The 16,550-nt window shown below is 36.7% G+C and overlaps 2 protein-coding genes and 1 non-coding gene across 3 annotated transcripts in view; 1 reads left to right on the top strand and 2 right to left on the bottom strand.

The window, feature by feature from the left end:
* PLEKHG7 (pleckstrin homology and RhoGEF domain containing G7) overlaps positions 1-10,678 on the top strand; it is a 30,720-nt gene extending 20,042 nt beyond the window's left edge. The window contains exons 10-12 of the mRNA XM_003783356.2: positions 4,984-5,137; positions 9,490-9,587; positions 10,571-10,678. Of these exons, the coding sequence (XP_003783404.1) occupies positions 4,984-5,137; positions 9,490-9,587; positions 10,571-10,678 (360 nt within the window). The remainder of the gene's footprint in view (positions 1-4,983; positions 5,138-9,489; positions 9,588-10,570) is intronic.
* On the bottom strand, positions 8,572-8,678 carry LOC111723087. The gene has a single exon (XR_002771706.1). It is a non-coding gene; the product is annotated as a U6 spliceosomal RNA (small nuclear RNA).
* A 2,144-nt stretch (positions 10,679-12,822) lies between the features above and the next one.
* The window catches only part of EEA1 (early endosome antigen 1), a 131,058-nt gene continuing 127,330 nt past the window's right edge, over positions 12,823-16,550 (bottom strand). The window contains exon 29 of the mRNA XM_003783355.3: positions 12,823-16,443. Within this exon, the coding sequence (XP_003783403.1) occupies positions 16,321-16,443 (123 nt within the window). The 3' untranslated portion in view covers positions 12,823-16,320. The remainder of the gene's footprint in view (positions 16,444-16,550) is intronic.

Below are 16,550 nucleotides of genomic sequence, written 5' to 3'. Positions count from 1 at the left end.
TCAAATTTTTTACTTTTAATCATTATGGGGACATAATGGTTGTATGTCTTTATAGGATACACGTGATGTTTTGATACAGGTGTGAGATGTGAATTATTCAAATTAGGGTAATTGGGTTTTCCATCACTTCAGGCGCTTAACATTTCTTTGTGTCAAGAACATTTTAGGCCATCTACAGCAAACCCACAGCCAGTATCATATTGAATGGAGAGTAGAATTGGAATCATTTCCATTCAGATCAGGAATGAAGCAAGGATGCCCACTGTCTCCACTGCTATTCAACATAGTAATGGAAGTCTTAGCCATGGCAATCAGGCAAAAAAAGGTGATCAAGGGTATCCCAACAGGGTCAGAAGAGATCAAAACTCTCACTCTTCACTGATGACATGATACTATACCGGGAAATCCCAGGGACTCAACTTCAAAACTCTTAGAAGTGATCAAGGAATACAGCAGCGTCTCAGGATACAAAATCAATACTTACAAGTCAGTAGCTTTTATATATGCCAACAATACTCAAGCTGAAAAAACAATCAAGGACTCTATTCCTTTTACAATGTGCCAAAGAAAATGAAATATCTGGGAATTTGGGGGCGGGGGGGCGCCTGCGGCTCAAAGAGTAGGGCACCGGCCCCATATGCCAGAGGTGGAGGGTTCAAACCCAGCCTCAGCCAAAAACTGCAAAAATAAATAAATAAATAAGAATATATATGTAAAAAAGAAATTATCTGGGAATTTACCTAACAAAGGATGTGAAAGATCTCTATGAGGAGAACTATGAAATGCTGAGAAAAGAAATAGCTGAAGATGTAAACAAATAGAAAAACGTACCATGCTCATGGCTGGGAAGGACCAACATTGTTAAGATGTCCATACTACCGAAAGCAATCTACAGATTTAATGCAATCCCTATTAAAGCATCATTGTCATACTTTCCAGAACTTGAAAAAATAGTACTTCATTTTATATGGAATCAGAATAAACCTCGAATAGCAAATACGTTACTCAGAAATAAGAACAAATCAGGAGGTATCACATTACCAGACTTCAGACTTTAAATCAATAGTGATCAAAACAGCATGATACTGGCACAAAAACAGAGCGGTAGATTTGTGGAACAGAAGGGAGAACCAAGAGATGAACCCAGACACTAATCGCCATTTGATCTTCAACAAGTCTATCAAAAATATTCAGTGGAGGAAACACTCCCTATTTAACAAATTTCTGGGTGACCTGGCTGATGACCTACAGAAGACTGAAACTGGACCCCTACCTTTCACCATTAACAAAAATTGATTCTCACTGGATAAAAGATTTAAACTTAAGACAAGAAACTATAAAAATACTAGAAGAGAATACAGGGAAAACACTTGAAGAAATTGGCCTGGGAGAATATTTTATGAGGAGGACCCCCCTGGGCAATTGAAGCAACACCAAAAATACATTACTGGGATCTGATTAAACTAAAAAGCTTTTGCACAGCCAAAAGCACAGTAACTAAAGCAAATAGACAACCTTCAGAATGGGAGAAGATTTTTGCAGGTTATGCTTCCCACAAAGGTCTGATAACTAGAATCATCAGAGAACTCAAACTCAAACAATAAAAAAAGAATAAATAACCCCATTTCTATGTGGGCAAGAGACTTGAACAGAAACTTCTCTGATGAAGACAGGCACATGGCCTACAAACACATGAAAAAATGCTCATCATCCTTAATCATCAGAGAAATGCAAATCAAAATCACCTAACTCCAGTAAGATTAGCCCACATCACAAAGTCCCAAAATGTTGGTGTGGATGGGGAGAGAAGGGAATGCTTCTACACTGCTGGTGGAAATGCAAGATAATATGACCTTTTTGAAAAGAAGTTTGGAGAACACTCAAGGAACTAAAAGTAGACCTACCATTCAATCCTGCAATTCCTCTACTAGGTATATACCCAAATGATCAAAAAGTATTTTACAAAAAAGACATTTACACCATAATGTGTATTACAGCCCAATTCATAATAGCCAAGACATGGAAACAGCCCAAGTACCCATCGACCCATGAATGGATTAACAAATTTTGATATATGTACACCATGGAATACTATGCAGCCTTAAAAAAGGTGGAGACTTCACATCTTTTATGTTTGCCTGGACGGAGCTGGAACATATTCTTCTTAGCAAAGTATCTCAAGAATGGGGAAAAAAGTATCCAATGTACTCAATACTACTATGAAATCAAAATATAACCACCTACACACTCATATGAATGGCAAAACATAACTATATTCCAGAAAGTAGAAGGGAAGAGGAGGAGCGGGGAATGGGAGAAGGAAGGGCATTTGGGGGACCTCACCTAATGTGCATGATGCAATGGTACATTTTAAAACTATTAAGAAACGAGTATAATTGTGATGGATGTGTTACTTAGTTCAATGTAAGCATTTCACATGGTATATCGAAGCAGTACCCTGAACCCCACAAATGCATCAGTGTACAAAGTTATGATTTAATAAAAAATAATTTTTAAAAAAGAACATTTTAATTAAACTCTTTCAGATGAGTATACCCTAATTTATTGTTGATTATAATCACTTTGTTGTGCTATCAAATATTATTCATTCTAACTATCTAAATATATTTTTGCACCCATTAACCATCCCCCTTATATCCCCTGCCCTTTGTTACCCTTCCCAGTCTCTGGTAACCATTACTATATTCTCTGTCTCCATGAGACCAGTTGTTTTTAATATTTAGCTCTTACATAGGAGTGAGAACACAACAAGACTTATCTTTCTGTGTTTGGTTTATGTCACTTAACATAATGTTCTCCAGTTCCATCCAGGTTGCTGCAAATGACCGTATTTCATTCTTTCTGTAGCTATATAATATTCCATTTTATATTTATACCCCAATTTCTTTATCCATTCATACACTGATGAACACATAGGTTGATCCCCTATCTTGGCTACTGTGACTACAATAAAATATGAAAGAGCAGATAGCTTTTCAATAAAGCTATCTGCTTTATTGAATTCCCCTCCTGCAGATATACATCTAGCAGTGGGATTACTGGGCCGTGTACATAGTGGTTTTGTTTTTTGAGAAACTGTCCTCCATATTATTGCACTAATTCACATTCCCACTCACAGTGTGCGAGGTTTCTGCTTTCTCCACATCCTCTCCAGGATTCGTTATTGCCTGTGTTTTTGCTAAAAGCCATTTTAATTGGGGTGAGAAGATATTTCATTGTGGTTTGACCTGCATCTCTCTGATGGCTGATATGTTGAGCATTTTTTCATTGATCTATTAGGCATTTCTGTGTATTCCGTGGGGAATCGTCTATTCAGATCCTTTACCCATTTTTTAATCATATTTTTTTATTTTTCTCCTATTGAGTTGTTAGAGCTCCTTATGTATCCTAGTTATTAATCCCTTGTCATATGGGTAGTGTACAAATGTTTTCTCTCACTCTGTAGGTGGCGCTTCACTTTGTTCACTATTTCCTTGATGTGATCCCAGTTGTCCAATTTTGCTTTGGTTGCTTATGCTTCAGGACTACCACAGAAGTCCTTGCCGAGACCAGTGTCCTGAAGTGTTTCCCCATGGTTTCTTTTAGTATTTCCATAGTTTTAGGTCTTAGATTTGAGGCTTTAATGCATTCTGATTTGATTTTTGTATACAACGAGAGTTAGGAGCCTAGTTTCAGCCATACATATGGCTGTTACTGTGTTGAGGTAAGTTCTTTCTATACCCATGTTTTTGAGAGTTTTTATCATTAAGGGATGTTGAATTTTATCAAATGCTTTTTCATTATCAATTGAAAAGATCATATGTTTTTTGTTCTTTGTTCTGCTGAAACAATGTCTCATATTGATTGATTTGCATATGGTGAAACATTCTTTCATCCTTGGGATGAATCCCACTTGACCATGATGAATCATCTTTTTAATGTGTTAAATTTTGTCTGCTAATATTTCTTGAGGATTTTTGCAGTTATGTGCTTCAGAGATATTGGCCTGTAGTTTTCTTTTTTGGTTGGGTTTGTGGCTGAGTTTGCTATCAAGGTGACACAGGTATCATAGAATAAGATTGGGAATATCCCTTCCTCCTTTATTAAAAGGATTTGTTCTGTAAAATTTGGATTCAGCCAAAAGGCCACACTCAGGATTCCAGAAGGCCAGTTGTAACGGTGTCAAAGCTGCAGGTTCCCTTAAGCAATCAAGTAGACACCCATTAATCAATCTATCAGTAGCTGATTGATGGCTGGGCTGTTGGAAAATATTAAGGGTCACAGTTAGGGAATGTACAGCCTCCTACTTCAGGTTGCTCAGACTACCATGTCTGAACAAGCCAAAGCCAAACTCCAAAAATCTCTACCCCTTTCAAAAACTTCAATATTACCACAACTGACCTTCTCTTAAATAATGGTACAAATCAGAACACATGAATTTAAGGCAGCCCATGTTGATGAGGTGATATTCTGGCTTCTTGCTTCACAACTTGATTCTCAAATAAGGACTATTGTCAGTTTACATGTCTCTTTGCTATTTTGTGTACAATACATATCATGCAAATCACAATATTTTACACCTTTTTGAAAAAATTCAGCATCTGATATATTCAAAAATAATTTCAGTTATTTGCAAATTCTGCAGCATGGAATCTAGAGTTTAGTATTATTAATAGATAGTGTCCACAGTGTCAGCCAAAAGGAGACCCTCCTTTCTCATTCATCAAACTCAATACTATAGAGAGATTAAGACCCTGAGGATGAAGACCTTCCCACTGATGATGGTGATTTACTTACTCACATAATTAAACTTAGAGAATCAGAAATGCTTTACTTTAAATCACTATGCTTTGGGGAAATGCTTTTCATGACCCTGAAAGCTAGATTTCAATTGTTTTTAAGAATCTATTTGCATAATAATGCAGGCTCATGCACCAATGTTTATTTCCTATTTATTGCATTATTCTCCTTATTAATTTTCAGAAAGTTGGGGGCTCAGACGCTAGTTTAATGTGTCCTTCTCTTACTCCTGAGCTGCAAACCGTAATAAAGGAGGGTGGTTCGTGTACAGTGCTCGATCAGCCTATTCCTCTCGATAGATTGGTGGTCAAAAGTATCGATCCACTCCACGTGTCAGGTATGTGTTTATTTTTGTTATTCGGCTTGTTTGTTGGCCATCATGAGTTTTATACTGCAAGTTTTATATTGGTGTATTTTGGTAGCAGGACATGAATCTAATTAAAGTCTTCATAAAAGATAAGACTGTGTTCGTATATGGTTATATGTCACTCACTTTATGAATTAGTTATCACGGCCAATGCTAGGATGATCCAGCTCTGCCCCTTGCTAGCTGTATGACCTTAGCAATTTTCTAAACCTCAGGGTCCTCTCAGTAAGATGGGGATAATAATATTCACCTCCATGGGTTTTTGTGAGAATTAAAGGAAATAACACATCTAATGTAGTCGATAAATGATAGGTGTTGTTCGTATTCTAATACTATAGTGATATTATTAGTACTATTATTGTTAAAGTACCAGTAAACCCTGATGGGCTATGCAAGCATTCTGTTATGCTTTGGAAAGAAATATGCCAGAAATTAAATATATAAATATTATCTATCAATATATACACATACAAGCATGTGTACACACACACACACACACACACATCAGAAATATATATCATTTCTTTTTTACAAAATATTTAATTTGATTCTAATTATTTAGTTTTACATAAACACGTATTTATTAGGTTTCCACTTTTTGCCTTCACAAAATTAAAAAGGCTCAAAATTTAATAACAATAACAATGTTGATGATAAGGATGAGACACAAAAACCTCGTAAAGAACGAATGATGATAAATATACTCAGAAATCAGATGATTGCTGCATCCAAATATTAATCAATAATAATAATGCAAAGAAAGTAGCATTCACATTGTCAAATATGAGTATGTCTATTATAGAATGCTTTGACTCTGAGGTTCAGCATGAAGTCATCAGTTAACTTCTTATTTTTTTCCCAAAGTCTCACAAAATAACTCATATTTATAAATAAAAGTAAAAGATAATTTCAAAAAGCAGGTTATACATATCATTTCTAATCTTTTATTCAAGCATTTCCCATTTGTCTCCTGGGAGCCAGGCACTCAGCAGGCCCTGCAGATACAAAGATGAATAAGAAACAGCCCTTGTCCATGGGGTGCTCTAAGAATAATGGAAGATCAGTAAATCCTTTGTTAACAAAGTCCTTCTGAGGGAACTTGAAGGACATTTCGGTCTCCTCAGGGCTGGGTAGGTGGTAACAGTGTTCAGGAGCACCAGGGGCCTCGCCCAGCCGAGCCAGGCAGGTGGGGACTGTGCTCCTGTAGTGCCTGGAGGAAAAGGGGACATTCACCATGTCCCTCCACGGCCACCCCAGCAAGTGAGCCCAGTGACTTCAATGACTAGCATAGAACAAATCCATCCATACTAGAGCAACTTAAAGCATGAACAAATGACTATCAAGTAATAATGGGGAGCATTTATGTGGTTACGCTATAGAACTAGGTTATATATTTAAATGCTGCACACATAGTAGCTTTGAATAGCTGCAACCTCTCTCCCCGAGTGCAGAGGGGAAAGCCCTATCCAGAAACAGAGCCATCTGCCTCCTGTGTTTATTCTTTCTGCGTTCAGTAGGATTTGCTGAAAAGCGACAAGGAAAGGCCTACAGGCTGCTTGTACTTGATTTGATTGAACCCAATCACAGTCTACACAGGCCAGTGCTTTTCAACCTTTTTTTAATCTCACAGCAAACTTGAACCCATACTTCAATATTCACGGTGCACTTAAATTATGTCAATCAAAAAGAGAAGAGTGAAAAAATATATATACTTACTGTGCTTTGAACTTCTTTCAAAAATAATTTAATTAATCATCTTCAAAAATTTTCATGGCGTACCTAAGATCCTCTTATGCACCCCTGTGTGCCGTGGCACCCCAGTTGAAAATCACCGATCGGGGCCAAAGTCTGCACGAGCCAGCAAGCAAGTTCAGGAGCAAACCTGCAGGGATCCCGTCAGGGTTGCACCCTCTGCCTGCTGGGTACACTTCCGTCTGCTTCTTGCTCCAAGGATGGCAAAGGAGATAGATAAACCAGATTCAGCACTTGGGGCCTGGAAATCAGTTCCATTTTTCAGGGAAAAAATATCATAGTGGAGGGCATCCTATACTGGAATTTAGCCTCTCACTACAGAGGCTACAGTTAGAAATTCTGGCATGATGAATGGACCCGAGTGGAGAAAGGGGCTGTAACCACCCCCTTGGCGAGCTCCCCGGTGAGGAAGAAGAGATTCAGCTTGGCTGAGAACTCGGTTTAGTCATGGCCCTGCCAGCTCTAAGACCTGGACTTAATGGGAAATCTGACATCAGTGGATTATCTTGGGATATGATGCTCATTTCCCCCCATTTCTTCCTTTTTTAAATGAAAACGACACCTTTTTTAAAAACTGTGTTCCCGCTTTAAAAAAAAAAAAAAAAAGATTTGTGACTACCATCTCGTTCCTTAAGTCTTTGTCTCGTTTTTCTGGTCTGTTATCTTGACTGTTCAGAGGTAGCGGATGAGAATAGCGGGAAAGAGTCAATGGGGACCAAAGAAAGAGATTGAGTTTCCAGTCCCAGGGACCTAATTTAAAATCCCAGCTACGTCATTTACAAGCTGCTTGACCTTGGAAAAATTAATTTAAGTCTGTTTCCTCTTTCGCAAGTGGGAATTAGCTGACCTATTTTTTTAGGGTTGCTGTATGGTTTAAATGACAAAAAAAAAAAAAAAAAAGGAGAACAGCATGGTGCCCAATAGATAGAAAATGCTTTACAGTGTCAATTATTATATTAAAAGTGTCAGAGAGAAAAGAGCTATCCCTGTTTATATACTATCTCCTTGTGTTTTACAGGCCTAGCCACCAACATAGTCCTTCCCACCAACATTAAAGACCAAAGGGATAAGGGATGCCTTGAGTGAACTGAGAACTACAGTTACAATGTTTGAGGCATTGTAAGGGTTTTTGAGGGTTCCAAAAACGAGCCCAAAACAACCACCTGAGCATTAAAGCCCTGCCTGCTCCAGGGAATTGATATGGAGAAGAATTGGGGAGTAGAACCAACACAGACACATTTTTCCCGCCAAAAGTCATTTTAATGGGTAGACGTTCTCTCACCCAGGGAAGCTGGACAGAATGGCATGACCTGACCTTAACAGACTTGGTTACAGCAGAATTTAGGAATTATGAGGTTTAGGCTGTTCAGAGTATAATCTGTGGTACTGGAACGGTTCTTAGAGTTACTTGGATTCTGAAACGAAGCCCAATCCACCTCCGAAAAGACTGAGTTAAACTCACAAACGTCAACGAATACAAACAGGGCTGTGAGCAAGCATCAGCTTCGTGACTAATTAGGAGTAAAAGCCACCAGCTTTTTCTGTTTCCTGAAGTATTAGGTGTGGGCAGGAGACAGCCCTGGTTTGGTTTGGTTTGGTTTTTAGGTGGCTAAGAAGTCAGCAGACTCTTTATTGCTGTGAGGGACAGGGCTAAAAATATGGAATGCTTCACGAATTTGAGTGTCATTCTTGGGCAGGGACCATGCTAATCTTCTCTGTATCGTTCCAATTTGAGTATATGTGCTGCTGAAGCAAGCACAGCTCTGGTTTTTTTGTTTGTTTGTTTGTTTCTAAACATTAATGGACTGTAGAAAGAAGGACAAACTGTAGAATTTGATTCCCTCCATTGCAGTAATAATTTTAGGAAGAGATTTTCATTTTAAGAGCTCCTACTGTATTAAAACAAACGAACGAAAAAACCCCTGTATAACCCAATAGTCCTGTCATTTCTTTGAGACCAAGAGGAAATGACAGAACAGACTTTCTTTGACAGACACAGAAACCAGGCCAACATCCTTTTTGGTGTTTGTTTTATTTTACATTTCACACAAGTTAGTGGAATCCTGCCTTTTCTTTGAATCAGATTTTTTTTTTTTTTTTTTTTTGGTTTTTCTTGGCCTGTCATGAAGCATTCAGGTGGTTTTGTATTTTTGCCACATCTTAATTTGTTGATACACCTCGTTTTGACGTAACTTCTCTTAGAATACAAAAATAAGCATTTTAAAAAGGAGAGGACAAAACAGAAAGGTCCATTGTCTTCCGCGTTTTTTACTGTGTTTTCATACACACAAGATTCACCGAATATGCTTGGAAGAGCTGCTTTCTCATCACTTAGGCCACAGCTACGTTTCATCAAGTTCCCAGGCGTTAGCTAGGGAAGAAAGGGCCTTTGAATTAAAGTGGGCTGTATTTGGACGTGGTAGTGCAGCCTTGGCCTTGTAATCAATTTTTTGGGGAATCTACCTAAGTCTCCCACCCTCATTAAAAACACAAATCAACCCCTCAGGTTCTTGTACTAAGATTTCGTATGAAATGATTCGGCTTTTTGTCTTTCTAACGTCTTTTTCTAGTCTTTGGGCTGAGAAATGCTTTTCTCATACAACATGAGAACAGATACCGCCAGTGTATAGCAGCATTCTTATTGCAAGCCCAGACGGAAAACATCAAAGTACGTATTTAAATTTTGTTAAGTCTTTGATTCTTCAGAGTTTACACAAGGAAAAATCTCACCCTAAGCCTCTTAAGTAACAGTGAATGGAGTTTTGTGTTTCCTTCACCGGCTCTGGGAAGGGCAGAGGCAGAGTGGGGTGGGAGGTGGGGGATCTAGTCCCCATCCCACTCACAAGCTTTCCCCACATCCTCAGAGTTGACACAACCTCTTTCCAGCTGCAGAAGCTCAAGGGCTGCCTCTGGGTTCTGCACTTCCTATGGGAAATGGGGGAAGAATTGCATCGGATTGTGTGACTAACACTTAAGGTGCGCTGGTCAATTTCCCAAGGGCAAGTAAAGTCTATCAGCTTAAGTAAGAGCCTGCTGCAGTAAGGAGCCGGTCAAGCCGGCTCAGCCTTTAAAAATATGCCATTGTTTTTACAGCCATGGAGTTGAAAGAGCAGCTGCCCCCCTCCAGTTTCTTTATCTCTGGAGTCTCTATTTTTATATTTCCCCTGGAAGGCTTTCATCACAGCAACAACACGGCCAGACAATAAACGCAATTTTGCATGATTCTTAAAAATTCCATTTCCTGGGTCACTTCCCTCAGGTCTGTTTTTCCAATTCCACCATAGGTTCAGAACTTCTGTTTTCATACAAAATGTCAGTTCAAGAAACTCAACTTTCAAACTATCTATATTCTCAGCACTCATTATTCTAATTAGTCATCATTGACTATTATGGTTCCTTGATTACTCACGACTGTTCCCCAACTTGCATACCAGACTCATTTAATCCATTTGCATTTTCCTACATAATTAGAGGTATTTATATGAGATGCGAGAAAGAAAATGGGAACCATATGCAAATGTTTCGTTAGTCTTCCGTTTTAAAGAGCAAGTCAATAAATACGGCAGAAAATATTGATCTAAATATGTGAGAATTTGTGGGTTTAACATTCTCATCTTTCATAGTTATGTATACCTTTTCCTTTTTCAACAGAAAACATGGATGGTACAAATAACAACAGCAATCTCTTGCTTCATCAAGAGTCAGGAAACCAAGAAAATCTCTTTGTTCACATTGCCTGCAGAATCCTCCGAGATTTAGGACCTAAAATAAGTGGCCTACCTTTTTAGGGATTAGTGCTTAAGGTCTCACTTCATTCCAACTTTTGTAACCCTGATCTAGAGATGAGCTAGAAGGAAAGGCGCATTTTAAAGGAGTTCCAGGATTTGAGAATTTGAGCTGGGAAAATCCTCAGTATGGAGGAATAATGACGGCAACGAATTTGAACTCTGAGGAATTTCCTGACACATTCATACTGATACTCAGGCTACCTTCTAACGTTTCATTCAGTCAGCTTTGTAAGAGGATCGAGTGAAGAATGGTGCTATTATAATTTGTAAAGGGTGAACGATCAGATACATGAACAGAAGGAAGATGTCCACGGCTATGTCCAATGTCAACACTAGCACCTTACTGTGTGTCTATAAAATAATGAAGCCAATTTTCCTACCTGGCTCGTAAACCAGTCTTATCACTTTTCTGGTCCTACCTCAAACACAATGACAATTCTTTTGATACAAAGTTTGATTACTCTTTTAATATGTTATGCAATAAATAAGGTCTCCAGTTTAGTAGCAGTTTTAAAATTCCTATTCTCCTATAGTTCACTTATCTCAGGTATACTTTATAATACGCTAAGTTGGAAGTAGAAAATTTCAAAGACTAAATTCCATTTTATTTCAAGGCAGAAAAAAATCTGTTCTCACCAGTTCACTCCTTCACATGGGCAGTTTTCACAAATAGTAAGGCATTTTCTTTTAACTTTTTTATAGAAGGATGGTGTTCGTCATAAAAATACTTTCTGGTTTTGACTGGTATGTCTGTGTGTATACGAATGTGTGGTAGCATAGTACGGTAACTTCATTTTAGTTGGCAGGACTGAAAACTTCCTTAGAATTTTTATCAAGAAAGGCAATTTGAATTATATGTACTATTAGTTGCATTTAAGGAACTAGTCTATAGGGTAAGATTATTGTATCAAATGAAGTTCAGTGTCAGGCAAGGTGTCTTTTGCCATTTCCAAAGTGGAAGTAGTCAATTTTTCAAGTTTGGCTGCAAGACAACTGAGACCTTAACTAATTTCTTAAAGCTGAAGAAGGGGATGGGGAGAATGACGTTTAGGGGAGTCTCGGCCACAGGAATTCTTTGAGGAAGATGCTGGTTTCCCCACACGAACATGGCAGCCCTGCAGGTGCAGCAGAAAGCCTCTCGTGTAAGGGCCCAGCAATCTCAGAATGCAGAGTGATAGGCTCCTTGTAGTAATGTCAGACATTTATTAGAAAGAAAGAGAAAACAAAAGAAAAACCTGGCAAGCAATAACTGTTGTTAATAGCTAAGAATAAGTGAAGAGGACAGAAGAACAGACTTCAAGCAAGTTCCTACCGATGGTATCCAGGTAAGAGTGAAAGTAATTATGTCCCGAAGACAACATAGATTTATGCAAGAGAAGATTAATGTAAAGAAATAGTTGGCTAAAAAACAGTTTTTTAAAAATTAACAATCACCTTGCAGAGGTATTTAGATAAAAACCAACCCAGGAGGTAAGCAATGGGGGGAGAAGGTGACCTCTCAAGATCCCGCTAATCTCAGGAGTCCAGAAACCATGGACATACAAGTATAAAGGACTAGTTTTCTCTTTTTCTGGTTTTGATTGGTTATGTCTGTTTGTGTGTATATATGTGTGTTTCAGCTTAGGATAAAGGGAGAAGAGGATTGATTAAATTAACAAAGTCTGAAAAACAGCCAAGCTATACATAAACTGGACTTTATAACCCTCACAAAATAATGTATCTAATACACATATAGTAAGTGCTTAAGGATATGCATATTAAACGTCTGGGGGAAACACATGAGAATGAAATGGGGAAAGAAAACATTCTAGAACCTTTGTTGGGGAGAGAGGAGCACTAAACAATGGTACACTGGCCTTTCAAAAAGTGTCACTGAATGATCCCCTGGGTTTTAAACTTAGACACAAAATAATAGAAGGGCTTAATTATACTTTTTTTACACTTCTTTTTACTTCTGTAAAAACTTCTTCACAATATTGAATGGAATGAAACAGGACCACTATCTATGTCCAAGGGCAAAGTCCTAATATACTGTAAATAAATGAATGCAAAAAGGTTAATACCGTGTTCTCTCTTTTGTTAAATAGGCAAAATAATTTATAGGCACAGAAGACATTTACTAAGAAATTGTTTTTAATATCATCTTTAACATATTAAAAAAAAAAAACCAAAAGCAACAATTCAGTAAGGATCCTTCCATTGTTCTTTATACAGATTTAAATGCTGTCAGGTAATTTACCAGTTACATTTGTAATTAATAACCTTCCCATCACTGAGTTTAGAAATTACAGTATTTACTGAGCTAAACTCCCACAAAATAAGGCACAACTACATGATCACAAGTGGTAAATACAATACAAATAATAAATCTAAAAACTAAATGAGAAAATATTCATGCAAAAGTATCTACACGAGCCATGGATATGAGATTCAGCTCAAGGCAGGAGACAATGTCATGTACATAACTGCATCATGTTACAATAAATTCCTTACTTCTACACCGAAAGAACTTAGCAACTTTTGATTCTATTTTATACAATTTACATAAATTTAGTAAGTTTATGCACAATATTCACATCTGTAACAATGACAAAGTGATCATTAAAATTCAGGCAAAGGTCAATTAAGACACAGTAACGTGTGGCACATTATAATTACAGAACGCCATTCATCAAGTTCGTGTCTAGGAGTACTGAATTGATGGCACATTTAAATCTTACAGATCAGATCACCCATGGTTTTATAGCCAAAGTGCATTTTAAAAAGAAAACAGCTATAGTCAAATAGGTCATGAATATCAAAATATATGATCAGAGTTTGCTGTCCACTTAAAAGCTAAACATTTTTATGCAAATGCAACGTTTAAAAAAAGTGGCTTTAAAGTTCTTAAAATTATATAAAATAATGATACAGACTTTTTAAGAGAGATGGGAAAATAACAAATTTGGCAGTTACTATTTAACATTACCATGAGGAAAATATTCAACTCGCTAATCCCACATCAAGAGGTAGTTCAACAAAATGTTATTTTTATACTGCATTGAGGTTTTTGTGTTTGTTTCCCTCTTTATTTTTTTCTTTAAAAAGAACACATCCTATACCAGCAGCTTTATCTTCTATTTAAAAAAATTCTATGGGCACAATGTATTGTACACCAAACAGCAAGAGTTGATTTTAACTCACGCTTCTGTGCTGGGGTTTGGAATTCACCAACATGTGATGCCAATATGCTTTGCATTAAAGTCAAGAGTTGGGGCTCGGTGCATGCCAGCTCTAGCTCACTGACGAGATATTATAACAGTACCAGCAAACACTTAAATGTACATCCAACAGAGACTCAGAAGAGGACTTTTTAATTAAAAGGAAACAAAAAACACTTTAATCATGTTTCCCAAAATACATTAAATTGGTAAAAGTTAATAGCAAAGATGTGAGGTTGCATTTATATTATCAGTATAGTAGACTATGGTAGGTAAATTATTTGGGACTTACGAAGTGAGTTAGATAAAAACAAAATCACTCCAACACATATGGCTATATTTGTTGTCAGAGGAAGGAGGGGCCCAGAGAAGGCCTGGAGGGCATCCAACTGGGAGAGGAAAGGAACAAATATTCAAATCCAGAATTCTCATGACATTATCTTAAAAAAACAAAAACAAAAATAAAAACAGTGGTGCCGTGAATATATTTGTATTTCCAGCACAATTTGTTATTTATATGGAAAAGTAGAGGATTAACATCATTTGGATTTGTAAGTATATAAAAAATGCATAAATAGCTCAGTTTATGTTCTCCAACATTATTTTTAATAAAGAGATATTGTATTTCTTTATTATATAAGCTCAAGGATATATGTTGATCTCAGTCCTGGGACTTAATCAGTTCTCTTAATAGCTCTTGACATCAGGGTTTGCTTAAATTTTTTTAAAAAAATAATCAAATGAATATGTGGCATTCTCTTTAGTTTATATATGATGTAGGTATAGCATAAACAAAATAATTCCATTTCAACATGATACTTGAAAGCAAATGTATATAATAAGCTATTGATTATAAATGAAATATTAACTCATTTTTCTCTGCTATTGTTATTAAACGAACAAATGTATAACTTTACATTTCTTCTCTAGAAACAGTGATAAACCAGTATTAGTGACTTTTCTTTTCAGATGTTTTCTAATTTTCCAAGTTAATAAGACTAATGTATGCTAAATTAAAGTTCAATTCCATTGTTTTGCATACAAATAAGCTCATCCTTAACCTTAAGGTGCTTAGCTATTCTGTTTCTGTTTTTATTATAACTTTGGGAACCCCAAATATGTTTGCCTTCAGATATACTCTATTCTCCAGCTGTTACTCAAAGGTAATCTTACAGCATTATTTTTGCAAAGTTAAAAGATTTCCCAGTTGATATGGAACCCTAAATTCAGAGCCATTTTAAATTTAAGTCAGTTTTACAACTTTTAAAAATTCGTCCCATTTTAAACTTCAGTCAGTTTTACAACTTTTTAAAATTCTTCCCTATTAGCTAAGAAATAAATACAAAGTAGAATATTTAACGTCTTCTTACCTTCTGCATTTTGTTTTCACAGGTGAGACTATAGCAATTTTAGTTACTAGCTGAGTGATGAAAAATTATAACACAGTGTAACAGTGAAGGTCAAAGCAAATAAAGGCAAAAGGCAGATCCATTAGAAAGCAAACTCATGTTAGTAAGAAAAAAATAAGGGTATGCTGTGAAGACTCATCTCAGAAGACCTCTGACTTCCAAAAAACCAAGAATGGGAACATTATACAAGTTCTCCTATTCATCCTCCAACTAAGGTGAGGGTGGGAAGCTTTGTAAGATTCTTAATGGACAATATGTGAGAGTTTAAAAAGGAGACAGACAAACACACAAAGAAAAATTAACCATGACCTTTAAAATATAACTCCAGGATAACCATAAATTAAGCAGATGATTTTACAGAGGTTTTCATAAAATCTTCCCAAGAGAATTTAATCAATAGTGTTAAAACAAAAACCAAATTTTGAATCCATGGTTACATGTTACATTTTAAGATAAACTGTATTTAGAACACCCAAATAGTAAAATTATAATGTAACAATGAAATTGAGTTATGGATTTAGATTGAAGAGAAAAAAGTAGTCAGAAAGTGTTATGTGCATGACTTCACAAAGAGACTATATAGTTAATATGTTACTGTGCAACAAAAACAGCCACAAGTGCTAACATCATCCATGTACGCGGTGTACATTTAATTTAGAAGAAGTAAGCCATAGAATTGTAGTCTTCATTTGTGAACAATGAAATTATATTTAAAAAAATACATTGCTATTTTCTGTCCAAAGTTTATTTACATTTCATTGGCTAATTCTAAACTTGGCATGAAAGCTGTTCAAGGGGTCCAATGGAAGAAAGTAAGGAAAGAAGAGCCCAAGTCTCACAAAAATAGAAGAGTTTTACTTGATAACATTCCAAAATATACGGATTCTAATTTGGTCTAGTATCGCAACCAGTGCCAAATCAAATAGCAGTCCAAGACCTCTATTAAGGACATTTATTACAAATCTAGTGTTAGTGTCGCATTACTCTGGAGTTGTGACAGCCCGTCATCCTTGCAAGTCATTGAAACAGGCATCGCAGACACGAACAGGCTTCTTGGAAGAAGGAGTTAAGGCATTTTTGGCTGAACACTCAGCACAAAAGATATTTCCACACTGGCGGCAGTGATGCTGTAAATGACAAAAATTAAAGAATGTCAAGCATAAAAACTACACCAGCAGCACCGGGAAACCACATGACTAGCACAAACTGCACTGAAAAGGTCTATTAATTTTTG

This window comes from Otolemur garnettii, unplaced genomic scaffold (assembly GCF_000181295.1).
Source record: "Otolemur garnettii isolate 467f Iridium unplaced genomic scaffold, OtoGar3 scaffold00007, whole genome shotgun sequence".
Classification (NCBI taxonomy): Eukaryota; Metazoa; Chordata; class Mammalia; order Primates; family Galagidae; genus Otolemur; species Otolemur garnettii.
Note: the sequence above shows the minus strand (reverse complement) of the source record. Positions and strands in the feature narration are given on the sequence as shown.